Source organism: Penicillium manginii (assembly GCF_028828005.1).
Source record: "Penicillium manginii strain IBT 31320 chromosome Unknown utg000003l:1.0-959480.0:1.0-959601.0, whole genome shotgun sequence".
In the NCBI taxonomy this organism is placed as follows: domain Eukaryota; kingdom Fungi; phylum Ascomycota; class Eurotiomycetes; order Eurotiales; family Aspergillaceae; genus Penicillium; species Penicillium manginii.
The window spans coordinates 869,395-885,973 of NW_026643104.1; the positions used below are offsets into that span (position 1 = coordinate 869,395).

The following is a 16,579-nucleotide window of genomic DNA, read 5'->3' on the forward strand; positions in this document are numbered from 1 at the left end:
TTTGAGCGCACCTAGAACCTCAATTGTATTTCTCGAAAAATCCACGTAAGTGAGATCGGAAAGATGGCGATCTTCGTCGAATCCGTCGTGGCGCCGCTGTCAACCAGATGCGACCACCAGATCTCGACTGGAATGTATCTTACACCCAGACGCGCACGCCGATTCTCACCTATTCTCGTGTCTGATGATCGCAGATGATTGATTGCCCCACTACAAACCATACCGAGCAGAATATAGACACAGAGGGCAGAAGAGCGGCGTAGTCTCGAGACCAGAACAGCAAATCACTCGTGCTTCCAAGTGTGGTCAGCATTCGCCCTGGTCAACATGATTCCCACACCCCCACCTCTCAGCGGGTCTTGGGCAATTCCCCAAAGTCTTGCGAAGCCTACATCAGCACGAGTTTTGATTCCCCATGCGGCTCACGCGCCGCATGCGAACTCATGAGACGAAATATAAGAACCACCGACTAGCCCTATAACCTGGGAGTAGTAGGCCTACCGCGTCACATATTCCTTCTTGTTCTTCAAACTTTCTCTCGGAAGACACCACCCACTCGCATTTCACTCGCCTTTCACTATGAAGTTCATTACCGCAACTATCACGACCGCCATCTTGGCTGGCAATGCCCTCGCGGCGCCTGGAGGTTCTGGTCTTGCCGCCCGCCTGGAGGCTCGTGGTGTTCTCACTCGCCAGTCAGTCCCTAAGATCAATAATCCAGACGAGGTGAACGGCGTCCTTCTTAAAGAAGGTTCCAGCTCGGCCAAGATCCAGTACAGCAAGAACTGGGCTGGTATTGTTCGCGAGCAGCCTCCTGCTAGCGGCACTTATAATGTCGTCTCCGCTACTTTTACCGTGCCAGACCCCACGGCCACTGATGACTCTGGAGACACTCAAGCTGCTTCGGCCTGGGTTGGTATTGATGGCGATACCTATACCAAGGCTATTCTGCAGACTGGAATTGATGCCTACGTTTCCAATGGCGACCAAAAGTCCTTCGACGCTTGGTATGAGTGGTATCCCAACCCAGCGGAGAACTTCCAGATCGACCTCACTGCCGGCGATGTGATCGTTGCCACAGTCATGTCCAACTCGCCCAGCGAAGGCGTCGCTATTATCGAGAACAAGTCCTCCGGGAAGAGCGTGACCAAGACTCTCTCGGCTCCTTCTACCTCTGCCACTCTCGGGGGACAAAATGCCGAGTGGATTGTTGAGGACTTCAACAGTGGTAGCTCTATGGTTCCTCTGGCCAACTTTGGTGAAATTAGTTTCACCGGCGCACAGGCCAAGGTTGGTGACAGCGAGTATGGCATCAACGATGGCTCGATTCTGGATATTCAACAGAATGGACAGGTGCTGGCCCATGTCGAGGTTGAGAGTGATACTGAGTTTACTGTCACTTATCAGTAAATGTGAATCTCTCGGCTGATTGTATATAGCCCGGGCGGTTTTTTTCTTTTCCAAAGTTCTTCAGGGGTTGAGAGTCCTGGAGCTGCGCTATTAGTGTTACGGAGTTCAAGTTGTCTTTTCAAAATGGAAGAAAATGGGCTTAAGCCATTGGAATTAAAAGGATATATTTAATTCCAACCTTGGAAGGTTCCAGCTTAATATTATCTGGCGATTGCTTGAAAAGAAAACCAAATTGCTCCAACTTAACGCTGGCATTGGCCTTCAGGGCCGCACGACCGAGTGCTTGAAAGCATTTGATGGGTCATACTGCTGCTTGGCCTTTTTGAGTATCTCATAACGCCGACCGTAGATGAGCCTGAAATTCAATCTCTCATCTGGATTCAGCGGAATATACGAAATAGGGTAAACATTGGCTGGATCTGTTTTCATGAGGGCATCGTAGAATCGCTGGCCCCATTCCCGCAACTCCTCAAAAGCCTCTGGTGAGGCAGCCAAGGCAAGAATCTCGACGAGGAAATGCGGATCCCTTGCGTTGAAGACTGAATTTGCAAACTCTCTGGGTGCCTCTGCACGGAGTTCGTGTATGCCAAGTGCAGGTCCTGGGTAGTTTGGCCGGTTCTTTGCGTAAGTGCCAATTACATCGGTAACTTCGGGTGTCAAGTCGTAGAATCCAGGGCAGAAAATTGTAGCGTATGATTTCTTCTCTGTCAAAGTGGCAACTACTTCACTGAATTCGAGAATTGTAGTTGGCGCGACATTTTTGACGGCAATGGGAGCCAGTTCGGCTACTCGGTCAACCCACTTTTGGCCTTCTTCGAGATCGGATGAAGACCAAAGTACAAAAATGGTGAATAGCCTTCCTCCCGGTCCATCCATCACGCCTTGATATAAGCCCATGGCAGGTGGGATCTTCTCATATTTAAGCTTGCGATAATTCTCGTTATACTGACGTATCGTGGCGACCAAATCTGCCGATTGATAGGCGATGAACCCCCCCCCCAGTATCTGTTTTGACCTTTAGAATCCAAAGAAAGCTATTTGCAGATAATCTCACCTTACCTTTTCTGAGGGGTAGACTTTGATGACTAGCTCGTAAATAACTGCCACCGACCCACCCCCTCCTCGGATGGCCGTGAGCAAGGTCTCGTCGGCGTCCACAATATTGCCTTGTCCATCGACTACCCGAGCGCCCACGATCTGATCTGAGCCGAGCCCGTAGTTAGTGCTCAAAAGACCGTAACCGCCATGAATCGCCCATCCGGTGAATCCGACAGTGGGCGTCACTGCGTGGGCTGTAGTCACCTTCTGCTTATCAAACTCTCGGTGTAGATCCAGGATGATCACCCCACCACCAACCCGCGCAGTATGGGAAGCCTTGTCGACATGGATATGAGAGACCTCACGCATATCAATTGAGACACCATCTTCTACAACAGTTCTTCCGAACATGTCATGCCCGCCTCCTCTGACACTGAAAGGCAGATTGTTTATTGTCAGAACTTTTACCAAGGAAGCAATATCCTCGATAGTACGTGGCCGCACGATTATGCCCGGGGTCCTAGTTTCCTGAATAACAAACTGCTCGCGAAGATCCGCAAAGTCCGCAGACTCTGGAGTTGCATGACGAATATTCGAGTTTGCCGATAGGAAGTGAATGAGTTGGTCCATGGTGATTCTGGTGGCTTACTCCCTATGTTCCTTGAAAAATCAAGAAATCAAGAAGGTCATGTTTACTGCAGGTGCTGGGAACGCTATTTATGCTTCTGTAGGGGTGGGGGCCTTATCTGACATGATCGTCGCCCAAATAAGCCATTTCAAATAGACTCCTGGCCTCAGCCCGAAGCTCAAATTGGCTCAATTATTGATGACGGCAAAATTTCCAGACCTTCAAATTTGGGCCTTTTTCGATGCGGGTGAGATTCAGAAACCATGGCCAATTGTAAGTTGGCATTGCTTGGGCCGTGGTAATATCTTGATTACTGCTCAGGTCGAGGTCCCCAAGAACCAGAAACTTCGATAGCAAGCTTACTAGAGTGAATTCCGAGTAATTTAATTAGAAAGCCTCTTTAAATTATACCGCACCATGATGCTGCTTCAAGGTTTGAAATATGTGCGTGGTTCTAAAAAGAGAGTGACAGCCTTTGACGCGCCCGACTTTCCACCGGTAATCTCAACACAGTAAATTAGATGGCGTTCAAGTTATATCATCAAACTATCATCTTAATTCACGACTAATTCATTCTTCTTTTCAGAACACCAAGGATGCTATCACATGTGTGACCATGCATCCTCATCTCGTATTGCGTATTGCGTATCGCGGGGAGCCAATCACTTACAAGGTAAATATTCCATGATGACACTAGTGATCGACGCTTGCACCAGGCAGCTTGGTTGCCCGATGAAAACTGGTGCAAGTCCTGGAGGAACGCCATGCTGGTATTAGGCTTACGTCGCATAAGCACCATTCCGCTCCATCTTGCTGCTTTCCATGGCTATCTCGTGGTTGTTAGGTTTCTCTTGGACGAAAGGGCTGATGATGATGCGGGTGAAAGGTCCTCGAATACGCCACTTCATAGAAAGGCTCGAGAGTACCCTTTAGGCAACTGAATTCTTGCTTGAACTCTGTCGGAGGGTGCTACTATGGAGGAAGCAGATGGCACGGAACTCGTGATGAGATCAAGAGAGGAGAGAGAGACGAAGCTATCTAAACATGGCAGGCACGCGCCCTGGAATGCCTGAGGCACGGGTACCTAGGCACCAGTCCTCGAAGTACTGGGACGGACAAACGACCTTACATTCTGCGATGTGGGGTCTACTCAGTATTCCACCTCCCGAGGCCGCGAAGGCTAGGAGAATCTTCAAAGGCCATAAATTCAAATTCCTCTTAATCATTGACACACGAAAGAGGCTCCGACAGACAGTTAAGATCTCGTGAAGATGAAATATCTCTAATAGTACACAACCTCCCGGTTCAACACATTCAGTGCGTAATATGGTTTATATTATTAAAGGGGTTTAAGCAGCGTAGCATTTGTTTCCTCAGGAGTATCTATGTATAATATAGCCAAATCTACCTGGAATAGGGGCAAACATACTAGTAGTCAATACAAAGTAATATCCACATTATTTTATGTATGTTTTATCTCGACCGAAGATTCGCCTCGGCAATGTGACCTCAGTGAACAACCCAAATTATGGAAGAGCGACCTCGCCAAAAAATCATCCTGTTGAGGAACATCAGCATACGATAGCTAAGTGCGAGAGCGAGAGCCCATACTATTCATCATTTGGCTCTTTCGAGACATATTTATTGGCGTTTTTGACTGCCTAGTAATCTTCCAAGTCCTTTTCATTTCATCTGTTAGCTTCCTCACTGCTTGATCATTAGATAGATATAGGGTCGTCAATACCTCTGATTTTCTTTCCAGTAACGCTTTAATCAATTTCTCTTCTCCCGGCGGAACTCGCCACGACATAACCCCAAAGTCGTTGAATGGATGAATGGAACATCGAATTCGTGTTCGCTTTCTGGATGCTCTGCATCTCTCTCTGCTTCTACGTCATCTTCGGTGTTCGCCCAGCCGCCATCATGCCATAATGAGCGGCAGAAGCATGTCGACGGGTTTCCGCTTGGATATCCGCTTTCAGTTGCGAGTATCCCTCAGGAAAATCAAGCTACCAATGCCTCTGATTAGCACGGATTCTAGTTGCTAAAGAGCCAAGGATCAAGTTGGTGTTAATTCACTTAAACGCCATTCTCTGCGTTCAGCTTGGCGAGCCGCCACCCATTCTCTTTTCTGTTCCACTGTATCTTTCATTTCACGCTCTCCTCTATCACGCGCCCGTACGCCTTCCGACAAATTGTAGAAGTTGTCCATCTTCTGCCTGTGAGCGCTATTGTGTGCATCCTGCCACTGCCTACGTTCACCAGCCTCGTCGGTGTTCCCGATGCGTGCCCGCCAGCTTGGTGTATAGTATTCGTCGGACATGTTTCGGCTCTTTCCCAGTACCTTCGAACGCCTGCGATGTACTAACTTCCAGGGGTTTTGAATTATCTTCCAAGGTTGTCTGATAAAGATCACTTGAAGTAGTAATGGTAGGCAGTGTTCGTGTTGACAGTTTGAATTGGTACCTAGATACGCCAGGTGCGTTCACTTCAACTTCAAGTTCAAGGTCGGGCGGATGGGATATTACCTAGGTTAATATACCAAGGTATCTCAACTTGAATCTCCACTGGCAGGGCTTATTGCGTTTTGTACATACTAGTAGTACTAGTACCTACTAGGTACGTGCCGAAAAGCATCATGATCATCATGATGATGACGACATTTCACCGTGAACGAACGGGTGACTGGCTGAATCCGATCGTCCAGAGAGCCAAAAACATGCCATTTCAGTAGAGATCGGTGCGGAACTTCAAAGCATTGAATACAAGTGTGGGTTTCGGGGAGAAGCTCAAGTGGTATCTGCGGGGAGTGGATAGAACCAGGTCAAAAAAAGAGTTCGTGCGGGTGGGATCTCGGTAAAGGACGTCATCGTAGGTTGGCAAGTGGTTATTTTTGCGGGTATTATAGGGATAGCGCGTGCGGCGTGGCCAATCACTCAGTTTTCTAAGTTTGTACAAACTTTGGGTAAAATAACCCATAATATTATCGACCAGGTGATCGACCTTCTGAACAAAAACATCACCAAAGGCCCCATTGACCTGATTTGTTTTTTTTTTCGGTTTCATCGACCCAGATTTGTAGGAGTCGATGTCTAGTTAGTCCACCTCACAGGCTAATCAAATAGCACCATCCACTAGTACTCTGATATTCCGGTAGCCAATGTCTCTTATACTGGGATATGGGACAGGGTGGTATGATGATGATTGAGGATGCAGTCAACATTGCTCTCCCTCTCTCGGCACGAAAGCAAGGAAGAATAGCATTCGACCATTTAGCAGTCTTCACGTCGTTTAGACTGAGAGGAGACTGACTGCATTAATCAACATAGATGGGCGACTTCGGAGACTATTCGGATCGCATGTGAGCTCCTCCTCTGTTGACGCCTTAGTGGAAATGTACCTAAATCCGCGGGCAGCGGCTGGGAGGATCGGTTTTATGCCGATCTGCCGCCTGCATCCATCATAACGAGCGAAAATGTTTCAAAAATTGTTGCCCAGGTAAATGCACTACCTAGCCCGGACTGCAATTGAGAGATCGAAGGATCGGCGGATGGAGGAATGCGAAAGTTTAGATTAGCCCAGGTAACCTTGTCAAAGACACCGAACTTTTTCGATGTCCTATTCCTTCTTTTTCCATTTCTTTTCCTTACGTGCAGATGGACCCGATCCCTCGGGAATTCTATCGGTTCTAAGACATCGTTACATATGTATTTGTGAAATAATAAGCTAGGTTTGTCTCAAAGTGGGGACGACAAACTAGAACCTTTCTCTCGGATCACACAGGAGATTTGTTGACGTGGTAAGATGTGCGCGACTCGGAGGAGCCCCGCAGAATCACGAAGGAGCCATAATCCTTCTTCAACGGTCGCTATCTCTGATCGGCAAATGCAAGGACCTGATGTTCGGAGAGAACGAGCACTCTAGTCCTGGATTCCTCAGGAAATGCCCCATGGCACCTTTGATTCTCATGAACCCTTGACCTTCTCCCCTCAGCCTTGACAAACTCAAATTTGGGCCGCCATACGAGAGGGCTGGGCGAGTTGGGCCGATGGGGCCGTCTGCTCAACAATTCCACTCCACTTGGCATCCCTGTTCCACCAACTGGCATTGGTTACCGACGTCTCGGGTTACATAGAGGGGTTCTAGGTGGGCTTGGAACAGCGCCGATCTGGAATTCACCCGCGTTACATGGACTTCAAAGAAGAGCCCAGTGAGCGAAGCATCCACCTGCACCTGGGAGGCAGTCTGTTTCGAGAGCACGTTTTGAAAATAAAGATTAAAAAAGGTTCCGTCTACCCGAAAAATTCTGCGTCTCCGGGTTGCTCAGGCTAAAATGAAAACACGGGGTCAAGGTGATACATCGCCTGCAGATAGACCCTCTTCCAGTAACGCGGTACGCGAGTCAAATCCCGGTCCCAGAGCTGACCGCGAAAAGACATGTCCTGCTTCTGCATAAGCCTAGTGCTTTGTGTCTGCTTCGGCGTGTACCCCAGGGCCTAGGTATTCCTTCCTTTGTCTCCCCACCAGCACCATCGTGTCGGGTCTGTGGCGGGTAATTGCCTGCCATTCGGCCCAAAAAGGGACGCAGACCGCCCCTTTCGTGTCCAAACCTTCGATTAAACTCCCAATTTTGACAGTCGCATATTTCTAGAGTGGAGTGGGGGGGTTCCGGAATTTTCTATGGGCTAAATTAGTACATACAAGCCGTGGGGAATGGGAGTGGACTAACGATGGAGTACATACATACATAAGTGTAAATTTCCTGGAAGTGGGCTGTAGATCACAACTGTAGATCCTGGTCGTTTCATGGGCCCATTGACTCAGCCGAAATGGTTCGTATTGGAAGAATCAAGCGGAAAATCTATGATCAGTACGGAGGACTCCGTGCACATCCCTGTTGCCGCATGACTTTAATTTAGGGGCCCGTCATTCCCATCCCGGGGCTTGTCCCGACACACTGGTTGAACCTGGTGGAGATGGGAATGCTTTAACTTCGAAACAACACTATTCGCATGAGCTAGATTCCCGACAGTCTGGGCCGGAATCGCGTACATTTCCCTTGTGCGCTGGCTTAACCTTGAAAAACGGTGCAGGTGGCTCTCCGCCGAGACCAACTTTTCCTTCTTCTAGCTGATTTTCCCCCACTTTCGTTAGCTTCGGCGTTTCCAGCCCTTAGAGCTCCTATGCTGGTGATACGGTTGCTCTCTTGATACCATGGCGAATATTGCAGATATTGAAGATATTCAGGTCGATACAGATGTTAGCGTCAGTCAAAATCAGTTCGAAATTCCATGGCGGCCCAACAACTGACACGTGTATTAGACTTCATCTAGCGACTACGACAGCATACGCAGTGACTTGACGTCTTTGACGGAGTCCATTTATTCCTATGTCTACGAGAATGGGCGCACCTATCACGCTTATCGATCGGGGTCTTATGTATGGGTGCCCTCGCCCCGCGTCGAGTTTCGTCTGGACCAGCTGACAAGATAGATCCTCCCCAATGATGAGCGAGAACAAGGTATGATCAACCCCGACTTGCTGAGCTGGTCAGACCGACTGATACGAACGCCAAAAACAGATAGATTGGATGTTCTGCATCATATTTTCCGCCTTGTCCACGGGGGTGACTTGTGTCAAACGCAGCTCGAACATCCACAAAGGATTCTCGACATTGGCACAGGGACAGGAATTTGGGCCATCGAGGGTTTGTTTCGCCCGCTCCAGCCTTTGAATCTTAGATGGCTTACGATGAGTGACAGCTGGAGACCAATTCCCAGGAGCAGAGGTTATTGGTGTGGACCTGTCACCGATTCAGCCCGGATGGTAAATACAATCTACGTTCTTCCAGTGAGATTGATGCTGAAAATATTACAGGGTTCCGCCAAACGTTCGTTTCGTTATCGAAGATATAAACCAATCGGATTGGAGCTTTGCTGAGGGATCATTTGATTTGATCCATATTCGATGCCTGGCGGGTTGCCTCGATGACTGGCCTGCGTTCCTGCGCCGCTGCTACGAGTATGTTCACAAAGAGTGAAGACCAGCGAGTCTAATCGGGACCGATCTTTACTTACCGGATTTCAGTCATCTCAAACCTGGAGGTCGAATTGAAGTGGCCGAATGCTATCCGCATCTAGAATGTGACGATGACAGTTGGCCAAAAGACAGTGATCTACGGACCTGGCAGGTAAATTCATCACTTTTCCTCGGACCCCAGGGATAAATGCTCATTCTAGAAAAGACCGAATACCACCGAATAACCGGAGTCCAGGGCAGACTTTGGGATTTGTCAACGTGTCTGAAAGAACTAGTCTCAGAAGCCGGATTCGAGAATGTCGAGTTTTCAGAATTCCGAGTTCCGGTGGGGAGTTGGGCAAAGGATCCGAAATTGAAAGAGATAGGACGATATTTCCGGGCTCAGTTTGTCGATGGCGCCGTGGAGAGTTATTCGCTTGCTCTATTCACACGGTTTGGGAATTGGACATCTGCCGAAGTGCAAGTACTGCTGGCTCGGGTGAGAGCAGAGCTTCGACAGAATAAGATCCATCTTTATTCTCGAATGTATGTGACCCTTCCATATCATTGTGCACTGACTGGTTCAGCCATTATTGTCAAATTAAAGCTAACCTTGGAACTGAAATAGGGGATTTGCATTAGGACAAAAGCCAGCATAAAACCTTGCACCAATTAATTATGTGGGCAGGGAACCTTCAAAGATATAAGGCAGTGATAATGAATTATGACCGTAGACATGATACCAATACAAGAGCAACCTTGAATTTTAAGAAAGGATCACGGCACAAATAGTAGAGTCATCTTTTTATTCAAACCTGTTCATCTTTTGAAGACTGTTTGCCAAGATTGTTACTTGATATTGTGGAGCCTGAGGCCAACATCCGCTCCCTTTCTTTCTCAACCTTCACGTTTCTTTTTCTTGATTTCCCCCCCCTTTTCATCATCACTACTTCTCTCCCAACGAGAAAATGCTGTATAACAGTACATATTATTAAACGATGGAAACATGGAATCCCTGACTTTACGCCCTGAACCCCCCGATGCCTTTCGCATCAAGCGCAAGCCCGTCTCCAACCCCAACTTGCGGGCGACTGTCGATCTCCCATCTCCCAACACAAGCTCGCTAGCACTGCCACGTTCATTATCCAGACCTCCGTCATACAATGATCTATTCGGTCCGGCACACACAGACTGCCCTGCTACACCCCAAAGGCCCCGAACAGCTGGTGCGACATCATCATCGACCTCCTTAACATCACAAACACCGCCACCGCCACCGCCACCGCTACCAACCCCGATTCAAAAGGCGTATGGAGAAGCTCGGCACTTTCTCGGAGGCTTGATCAGTCACCCGGCAGAGTCAAACAAGCATTACACCTTATTGCGCCATGGATTCCCAATCGTCTTCTATCGCGGAAATGCCACGTCGGTCGCGGTGTCTATCTTCTCCGACAGCCACTTGCCGGTCGATCGGACTCTTTGGTTGCAGAGTAGAGGCTGGTCCGGAACAACTGGAATGCGAACTAAAGCCTTATTTCGATTAAACGACAGTTGGCTTGATGTCACACCGGGCATGCCAGTACGAGCCGACCAGGTGAACCCGGATGATGAACGGGCTTGGCAGCGCGATATCAAGAAGTTTCGCAAGAAGGCCCCCCCCACGTCCCCGGGATACGCATTATTTGCGCGAGACCGCTGTCGTGCGCATCCCAGCCGAAGCCGGTGATGGTTACTTCCAGCTGGTACTCTGTCAGGGGTCCAAGAAAAAGCTACTGGGTAATAGTCCAGTCTTTCGTGTTCTTTCGACCTCGGCCAGCCCTCACTCTATTCGCGGTGCTAGCCTTAGTACAATGCCCCTTGAAGTTGGCGCAATGGTGGTCGGTTTATATGCAAAAACCGCCGCAAGAACTGCAGCTGCCCCCGCTTCTGCGGCGCTTGCTACCAGAGTCGATCGGTATCGCCCGACCTGGATCAAACAGGCCGCAGTACAAAAGGCATATACCGCAAGTGGCGTTGAAACACGCGTCGCGGGACTGTTCAACTCTTCTGCTGGCCCTGGTCAAGCTGTCGCCGTCGATGAAAGTGTTTCCCCAGTCGCATATCAACCCCCCGTAGGGGATGGTCCACAGGCACCATTCCCAATGACCTTTAAAGCTCGAAGCCAACTTGACAACTCCTTACCTTTCAATAGTCCCACAGATACTCCAAAGCTGATCGTCACAAACACTCCCGACTGGGTAACTGAGCAGCTTCGTGGGTATTTTTTTGGCTGGGCAAGGTTCGAAGCAAGTAGTGAGAAACATCCCTCATCAAGTTCTTGGTCCCCCATGATTTTGGCCGTTCGAACTTTGGATCCACTTCACGCTGCTCGCATCAATATCTCACAAATTTCGAAACATGTTGTGACATTGCGTCTATTGGACGAAGTACCACTACAGACAAGCAAGGTTCAAATTAGGGTGTTGGGGTTCCTCCGTGTCGAGGTTCCGCATCCCAGGGGCAGCACCAGTCAAGAACTTGCAGACGCACAGGCTGCGGCTGGAGAAGCAGCCATCCTAGCCGATGCATATGATGCTGATATAGTGCATAATACCCTGACGTATCCGGGTTGGTCACCTGAAACACTCAGTGCACTCGAGATCCAGAAGCAACAATCGAACTGGGTTGATCGAACCATGGAAGGATACACAACTATGCGAGCTAAAGGGCAGAAATGGGTCGATCAAGTGCCTTTGCATAAACTTGGGGTTCGTTCAGCGACCGATGAATGGCGGGAGAGACAAGTGGCTGTCAATGGATTTTGGATTGTTCGATAATTTTGAGCATCAACGTCGTGTATTTTTATGCGCCTACCAGGGCAGGTACTGGGCTCTAATATTCTTACTAATTAACAGATGTATAGTACTATTTACACTTTTATTATCATTCATTTGTTCTAACTAACGCTTACTAAGATCATGCAACCACAGCATTCTCAAGGCCCGATCGGCGGCTCTGACGCGGCCAAGTTGCATTGTCGAAACAGGCGCACCTCATCTGGCTTGAAGGCTCCAACCACGGAATGCAGTACACCACGATTGTTAAACAAAACAAGATCGCCATCCTCCCAGTCATGTAAGTACACATATTGAGGACTGATTGCCGGGCGCTGCAAATTATAGACGATCTCGCGCACTTTCTCTAAGTCATCGAGCACCGTTCCGTCCTTGAGATGGATCTTGCGCACTGCAGATGGATGGATCTGTAATGCGAGCTTTCCTGTCTCTGGATTCTTCCAGCACATGGGGAAAACCATGATTTTTGATGGATCGATTGCTGGTAGCTCTGAATCTGGTAATTCGAGACATTCGGAGTGCATGCCTAGTCCAGTGGAGCGAGAGCGAGCAGGACTCATCCAGATATACCTGTTGGCTTTATGTCAGCTGGCAAAGATCCTTGAAAGGAGCGCGGATGAGACATGAACTTACGGATGAGGTGCGTATTCGATCTTGCTTGTGCGGACAAACTCCTGGTCCTCTGGAGAGAGCAGTTCGTACATTCGCTGCCCGCTCACAAATGCTGTTGTCCCAAGAGGAACATCCATTTTTTCACCGCTTCCATCATCGTAAAGCAGTGTCTGACGACGGCCCTTGGGAACATTGACAGCCAAAAGTGTCGTCACTTGTGGGGGGTAAAGATCGTATAGGGCAGCATCGATATGCCACCGATAGAAGCGGGTAAAGTCGTAGTCTTGCTCGTCTGGGATATGATCTTTGTGGAAGGTTCGATGATGGGGGTGTCTTAATTGCACATCCTTTAGTCCTTCGTATGAAGGCACAAAGCCGTTGCCGATCACCTGGACCTGGGGCTGGTGCGGGACAGTCTTGAGATCTGGATGCAGGATGGAGCGTTTCGCGTCGATTGTTTTTCCGTGTCCGTAGTTTTCCGAGGCCGGATCAAATCTTCTGGTGAGTTCATATTGTGCCTTTGGAGATAACTTGTGCTGGTTCTTGAAGACTACAACGTGGTAGTTGTATAGCGCTTTGCGGACCGAGGCGAATTGCGCATCTAGAACGTATCAGCGATTGGAACTGGGGCATATGTCCGGCGATTACACAAACCGGTCAAGTTTTCCAAATCAATTCCATCAATTTGGGCGCCAAAATCAAGGTCGGAGCCTTTCGGTGGCTGTAACGGCCGGACGGTCGGCAATGTGACGGTCATAGTAGCGGACATGAATGTTCGGCGAGCGAGTTTCGGCACGGATAGCCCAACTGGGAGGAAGTTTAGTTTATAGTTTGAGTCCGAGCGTGCAGTATATGATCTTCCGAAAGATCCGGGATGCAGAAGCCGAGAAAGACACGGTCTGCGGTGCATGCCGAATTTATAGGCAAGTCTCATCGGCAAGCAATCGGTAGCCTGGTCACTTGTGTTGATTATCAAGTGCGGACGCGTGCGGGTGAGTGCGGGTTTCTTTGATAAGATCTGCGCATCGAACTCCACGAAGAGAAAGAAAGACCATAGGGATAGCCGATACTGGGTCGAATCTACGATATCGTAATGAACGTCTACTAGCATACCTAGGTGTATTCATCTACCCATTTTGAGGTACATCTCATTCGGATTTCAAAGGAACCTTGGAATTATGCAGACCGAGGTAGGCACATCTAATCAAGTACGGACTACGTAGTTACTAGTTAACTAATACTAGTACTAGGTGTACGGATCGGTGCCTAGGCAGGAACTTAATCAACTTTCAAATTTCTTTGGGGTTATACTTCAACGCCGGCCCCCTTACTAGCCTAAACAACTTGAACCACCGCTCTTCACCACAATTTCCACCAGGGGTCACGGGCCCTCTCCGGTCCCTCGGCAGATATAATTTCCTCAAGTCCAGTATGCATATCAACCTCTTCTGGTCTCCATGCCCATGGATCGCTCCAGAATAAGGCTCGGTGGCCGAAATAGAGTATCAAGAACGCTGGAATCCCGATATAGGCGGTAAAGAAATTGCTAACAGACCACTCGGAGGGGAAGAAGACAGTGAAACCATTGATTAACGCCATAACAGTTGCACCTGCAAGACCAAAGACGGCTCCGTAAGGCTGAATTTTAGACTTGTAAGGCTGTTCGATTCCTTGTGCTTTTACTGCCTTCCGAAAACGGAAATAGACAATCACACAACAAATCCAAGAGATGAAGCCGGAGGTGTTAGTAAAGTTGACAAACCAGTTGAATACGATAGAACTCGAATTTCCAACCGATAGGTAAGCCAAGCATGAGAAGCAGGCCGATACGGCGACGGAATAGTATGGCACTCCCCATCGATTGCAGGATTTGAAGATGCTGGGCGCATTTCCTGACATGGCTAGAGAGTACAAAGAACGAGAGGACATGTACAGAAATGAGTTCCCAGCTGACCAGGCGGAAGTCAGGACTGCTGCATTCACGATATGGTCCAGAACAGGAATACCGGCGTTTTTTATTCCCACCACAAAGGGCGACGAATTGACCGTGCCATCCCCTTTCGTCAGTCGTGCCGCATTAGACGGGCAAATAACACCGATGGCGAGCACGCTGAAGATGTAGAAGAAGACCAGTCGGTAGATGTAGCGTCGTGCAGCGCGTGGAACATTGCGACGAGGGGATTCCATTTCACCGCCGCTGATAATTATCAACTCAGGTGCGAAGATGAAGGCAATTGCACTGGAGACGGTGCATTTCAGTAGACCGACGAAGCGGCCAGCGTTTCCATCCACAATGTATGTGTTGAACGACCCTGGATCCTTCCAGTACCTGAAACCTAGACGATCGTGAGAAGGGCCACCGCCCCAGAATAAAATAAAGGACAAGAAGAGCAATCCGATGAGAGTGATGATTTTTATTCCGGCAAACCAGAATTCGGTCTCCCCGTAGAACCTGACCGGCAGGAAATTCAATGCGATGATCACAACCATCATTATGGTAATCCAGACAGCGATGTTGACAGTACCATTTGTATCCCAAAAGCCGATGACCAGACCAGCTGCAGTAATCTCGTATGGGACTAAGATACCTAGCGAGTACCAGTATAGGTAGCCCATGGCAAATCCGAGGCTCCTACTGACGTATCTGAACCCGTTGAAGCTCATTGTGGCACCTCTAGAAGTATTAGAAGCCACCAGTGAAAGAAAGATCGACATGGAATCGACAGGGTCTAGAGTTTCTTGGTCCTAATGCTGACATACCATGTACAGGAAGATAAGCACCGATCTCGGCGATGGCAGTTACAAGGCCATAGACCATAGCCGAGATAAAAAGATATCCGAGCAGAAGGGAAGCAGGACCGCCGATCGCCAAAGATTGCCCCGATGACACAAAAAGACCTTTGAATGGTTAGCACATTACGTTACTGGTAACTCGATTGGCTTTACCTGTCCCGATCGTTCCACCCAAGGCCATCAGTTGCACATGGCGGTTCTTTAGACCACGCTGAGTTGTCGCGTAGCGTTCATCCAGAAGGTTTTCCTGGACTAGATTGCGCACTGCACTTCCTTTTTCAGTCATCGGCTGTTCATTATAGCCCTTGGTCGGCGGGGCCGTTTCGATATTCGACATTTTGTTGCCTGCACGAGTAAATACTTGCTGAGCAGATATTCAGGGTGGGGATACGAACGTTCTTAAATAAACGTTTCATTCCAGCCCCGGCATCCCGTGCACCAAGCCAAGCTGCGAGGGGCCTATGATAAGCTAACCACGGCCAAAGACGCTAAGGAGTCCGGGGAAAACATATGCTCATTATGTTTTGTTCTTCCGTATTCAGTTGAAAGCCCTGATAGGCTGTTCCAGAGGAGCGACAAGAGGCCCAGCCGCAATTACATTCTAGCTAGCAACTAACGAGAGAGCATGGGGCCCATTTCTCGTTTTTCTCAGTGAATTCCTAACCATTAACGCGATTAATGCAAACTCGCGAAAAATCAGACGAAGAAAAAGTACAATCTCTTCCCTCGTTCCAAACAAAAATTGCCAAGCTGGGCAGCCACACCGGCAGCTCTCCGGTGGACCGGAATGGCGCACGTCAATTTAGAGCTCTGAGACGTCGAGACTGGTTACTTTGCGCTTCGAGCCAAATATGCCACAACAATAGCCTCACGACCGGACCGGTGGCCGGACCGGCAAAGATGCGACACACGGTGTATTGAAAGGACTGGGTAAGCGAGCGCGCAAGCGACGGCTTCTAAGAATTTCCTTTGTCTTATCAGCATTCAGGAAGGATGCAGGGATCGAAGCGACGGCAGCATTTGGTGGTGGTGGCGGCTTGATAAACTGACGCTAGGGCAAAAACGGAATAGGACATGCCCGACAATGAGCCTCTGCCAATGATAAGTTAATTTCATCAGTGACACGAGGCCGAGGCGCTGCCCAGACGGAATACATCAGAGCCTGTCTAGCACGAATGAGGGGTTAGCCGCAATCATGGACCAAGGAAAATCAAGATCCCTGCATTGTCCAACGAAAATTCGAATC

The 16,579-nt window shown here is 48.9% G+C and overlaps 7 protein-coding genes across 7 annotated transcripts; 3 read left to right on the forward strand and 4 right to left on the reverse strand.

Annotated features, from left to right (window-relative positions):
* Positions 1-579: 579 nt before the first annotated feature.
* On the forward strand, positions 580-1,410 carry N7533_003696 (A4/G1 family peptidase; the record flags this gene model as incomplete). The annotated part of the gene is made up of 1 exon (XM_057100346.1): positions 580-1,410. The coding sequence occupies one exon, from the start codon at positions 580-582 to the stop codon at positions 1,408-1,410; it is 831 nt and encodes a 276-aa protein (XP_056963034.1).
* A 261-nt stretch (positions 1,411-1,671) lies between these two features.
* Positions 1,672-3,078, reverse strand: N7533_003697 (FAD-binding oxidoreductase; the record flags this gene model as incomplete). The annotated part of the gene is made up of 2 exons (XM_057100347.1): positions 1,672-2,415; positions 2,470-3,078. The coding sequence occupies 2 exons, from the start codon at positions 3,076-3,078 to the stop codon at positions 1,672-1,674; spliced, it is 1,353 nt and encodes a 450-aa protein (XP_056963035.1).
* Positions 3,079-5,135: 2,057 nt separating this feature from the next.
* On the reverse strand, positions 5,136-5,399 carry N7533_003698 (uncharacterized protein; the record flags this gene model as incomplete). The annotated part of the gene is made up of 1 exon (XM_057100348.1): positions 5,136-5,399. The coding sequence occupies one exon, from the start codon at positions 5,397-5,399 to the stop codon at positions 5,136-5,138; it is 264 nt and encodes an 87-aa protein (XP_056963036.1).
* Positions 5,400-8,290: 2,891 nt separating this feature from the next.
* Positions 8,291-9,722, forward strand: N7533_003699 (class I SAM-dependent methyltransferase; the record flags this gene model as incomplete). The annotated part of the gene is made up of 7 exons (XM_057100349.1): positions 8,291-8,341; positions 8,399-8,515; positions 8,570-8,783; positions 8,839-8,902; positions 8,954-9,097; positions 9,164-9,266; positions 9,321-9,722. The coding sequence occupies 7 exons, from the start codon at positions 8,291-8,293 to the stop codon at positions 9,720-9,722; spliced, it is 1,095 nt and encodes a 364-aa protein (XP_056963037.1).
* A 378-nt stretch (positions 9,723-10,100) lies between these two features.
* Positions 10,101-11,910, forward strand: N7533_003700 (LipA and NB-ARC domain protein; the record flags this gene model as incomplete). The annotated part of the gene is made up of 2 exons (XM_057100350.1): positions 10,101-10,794; positions 10,883-11,910. The coding sequence occupies 2 exons, from the start codon at positions 10,101-10,103 to the stop codon at positions 11,908-11,910; spliced, it is 1,722 nt and encodes a 573-aa protein (XP_056963038.1).
* Positions 11,911-12,068: 158 nt separating this feature from the next.
* On the reverse strand, positions 12,069-13,309 carry N7533_003701 (TauD/TfdA dioxygenase family protein; the record flags this gene model as incomplete). Its single annotated transcript, XM_057100351.1, has 3 exons — positions 12,069-12,498; positions 12,562-13,141; positions 13,195-13,309. The coding sequence occupies 3 exons, from the start codon at positions 13,307-13,309 to the stop codon at positions 12,069-12,071; spliced, it is 1,125 nt and encodes a 374-aa protein (XP_056963039.1).
* A 590-nt stretch (positions 13,310-13,899) lies between these two features.
* N7533_003702 (proline permease PrnB) lies at positions 13,900-15,670 on the reverse strand (the record flags this gene model as incomplete). Its single annotated transcript, XM_057100352.1, has 3 exons — positions 13,900-15,212; positions 15,301-15,438; positions 15,487-15,670. 3 exons carry the CDS (start codon positions 15,668-15,670, stop codon positions 13,900-13,902), a joined length of 1,635 nt encoding a protein of 544 aa, XP_056963040.1.
* Positions 15,671-16,579: the final 909 nt, after the last annotated feature.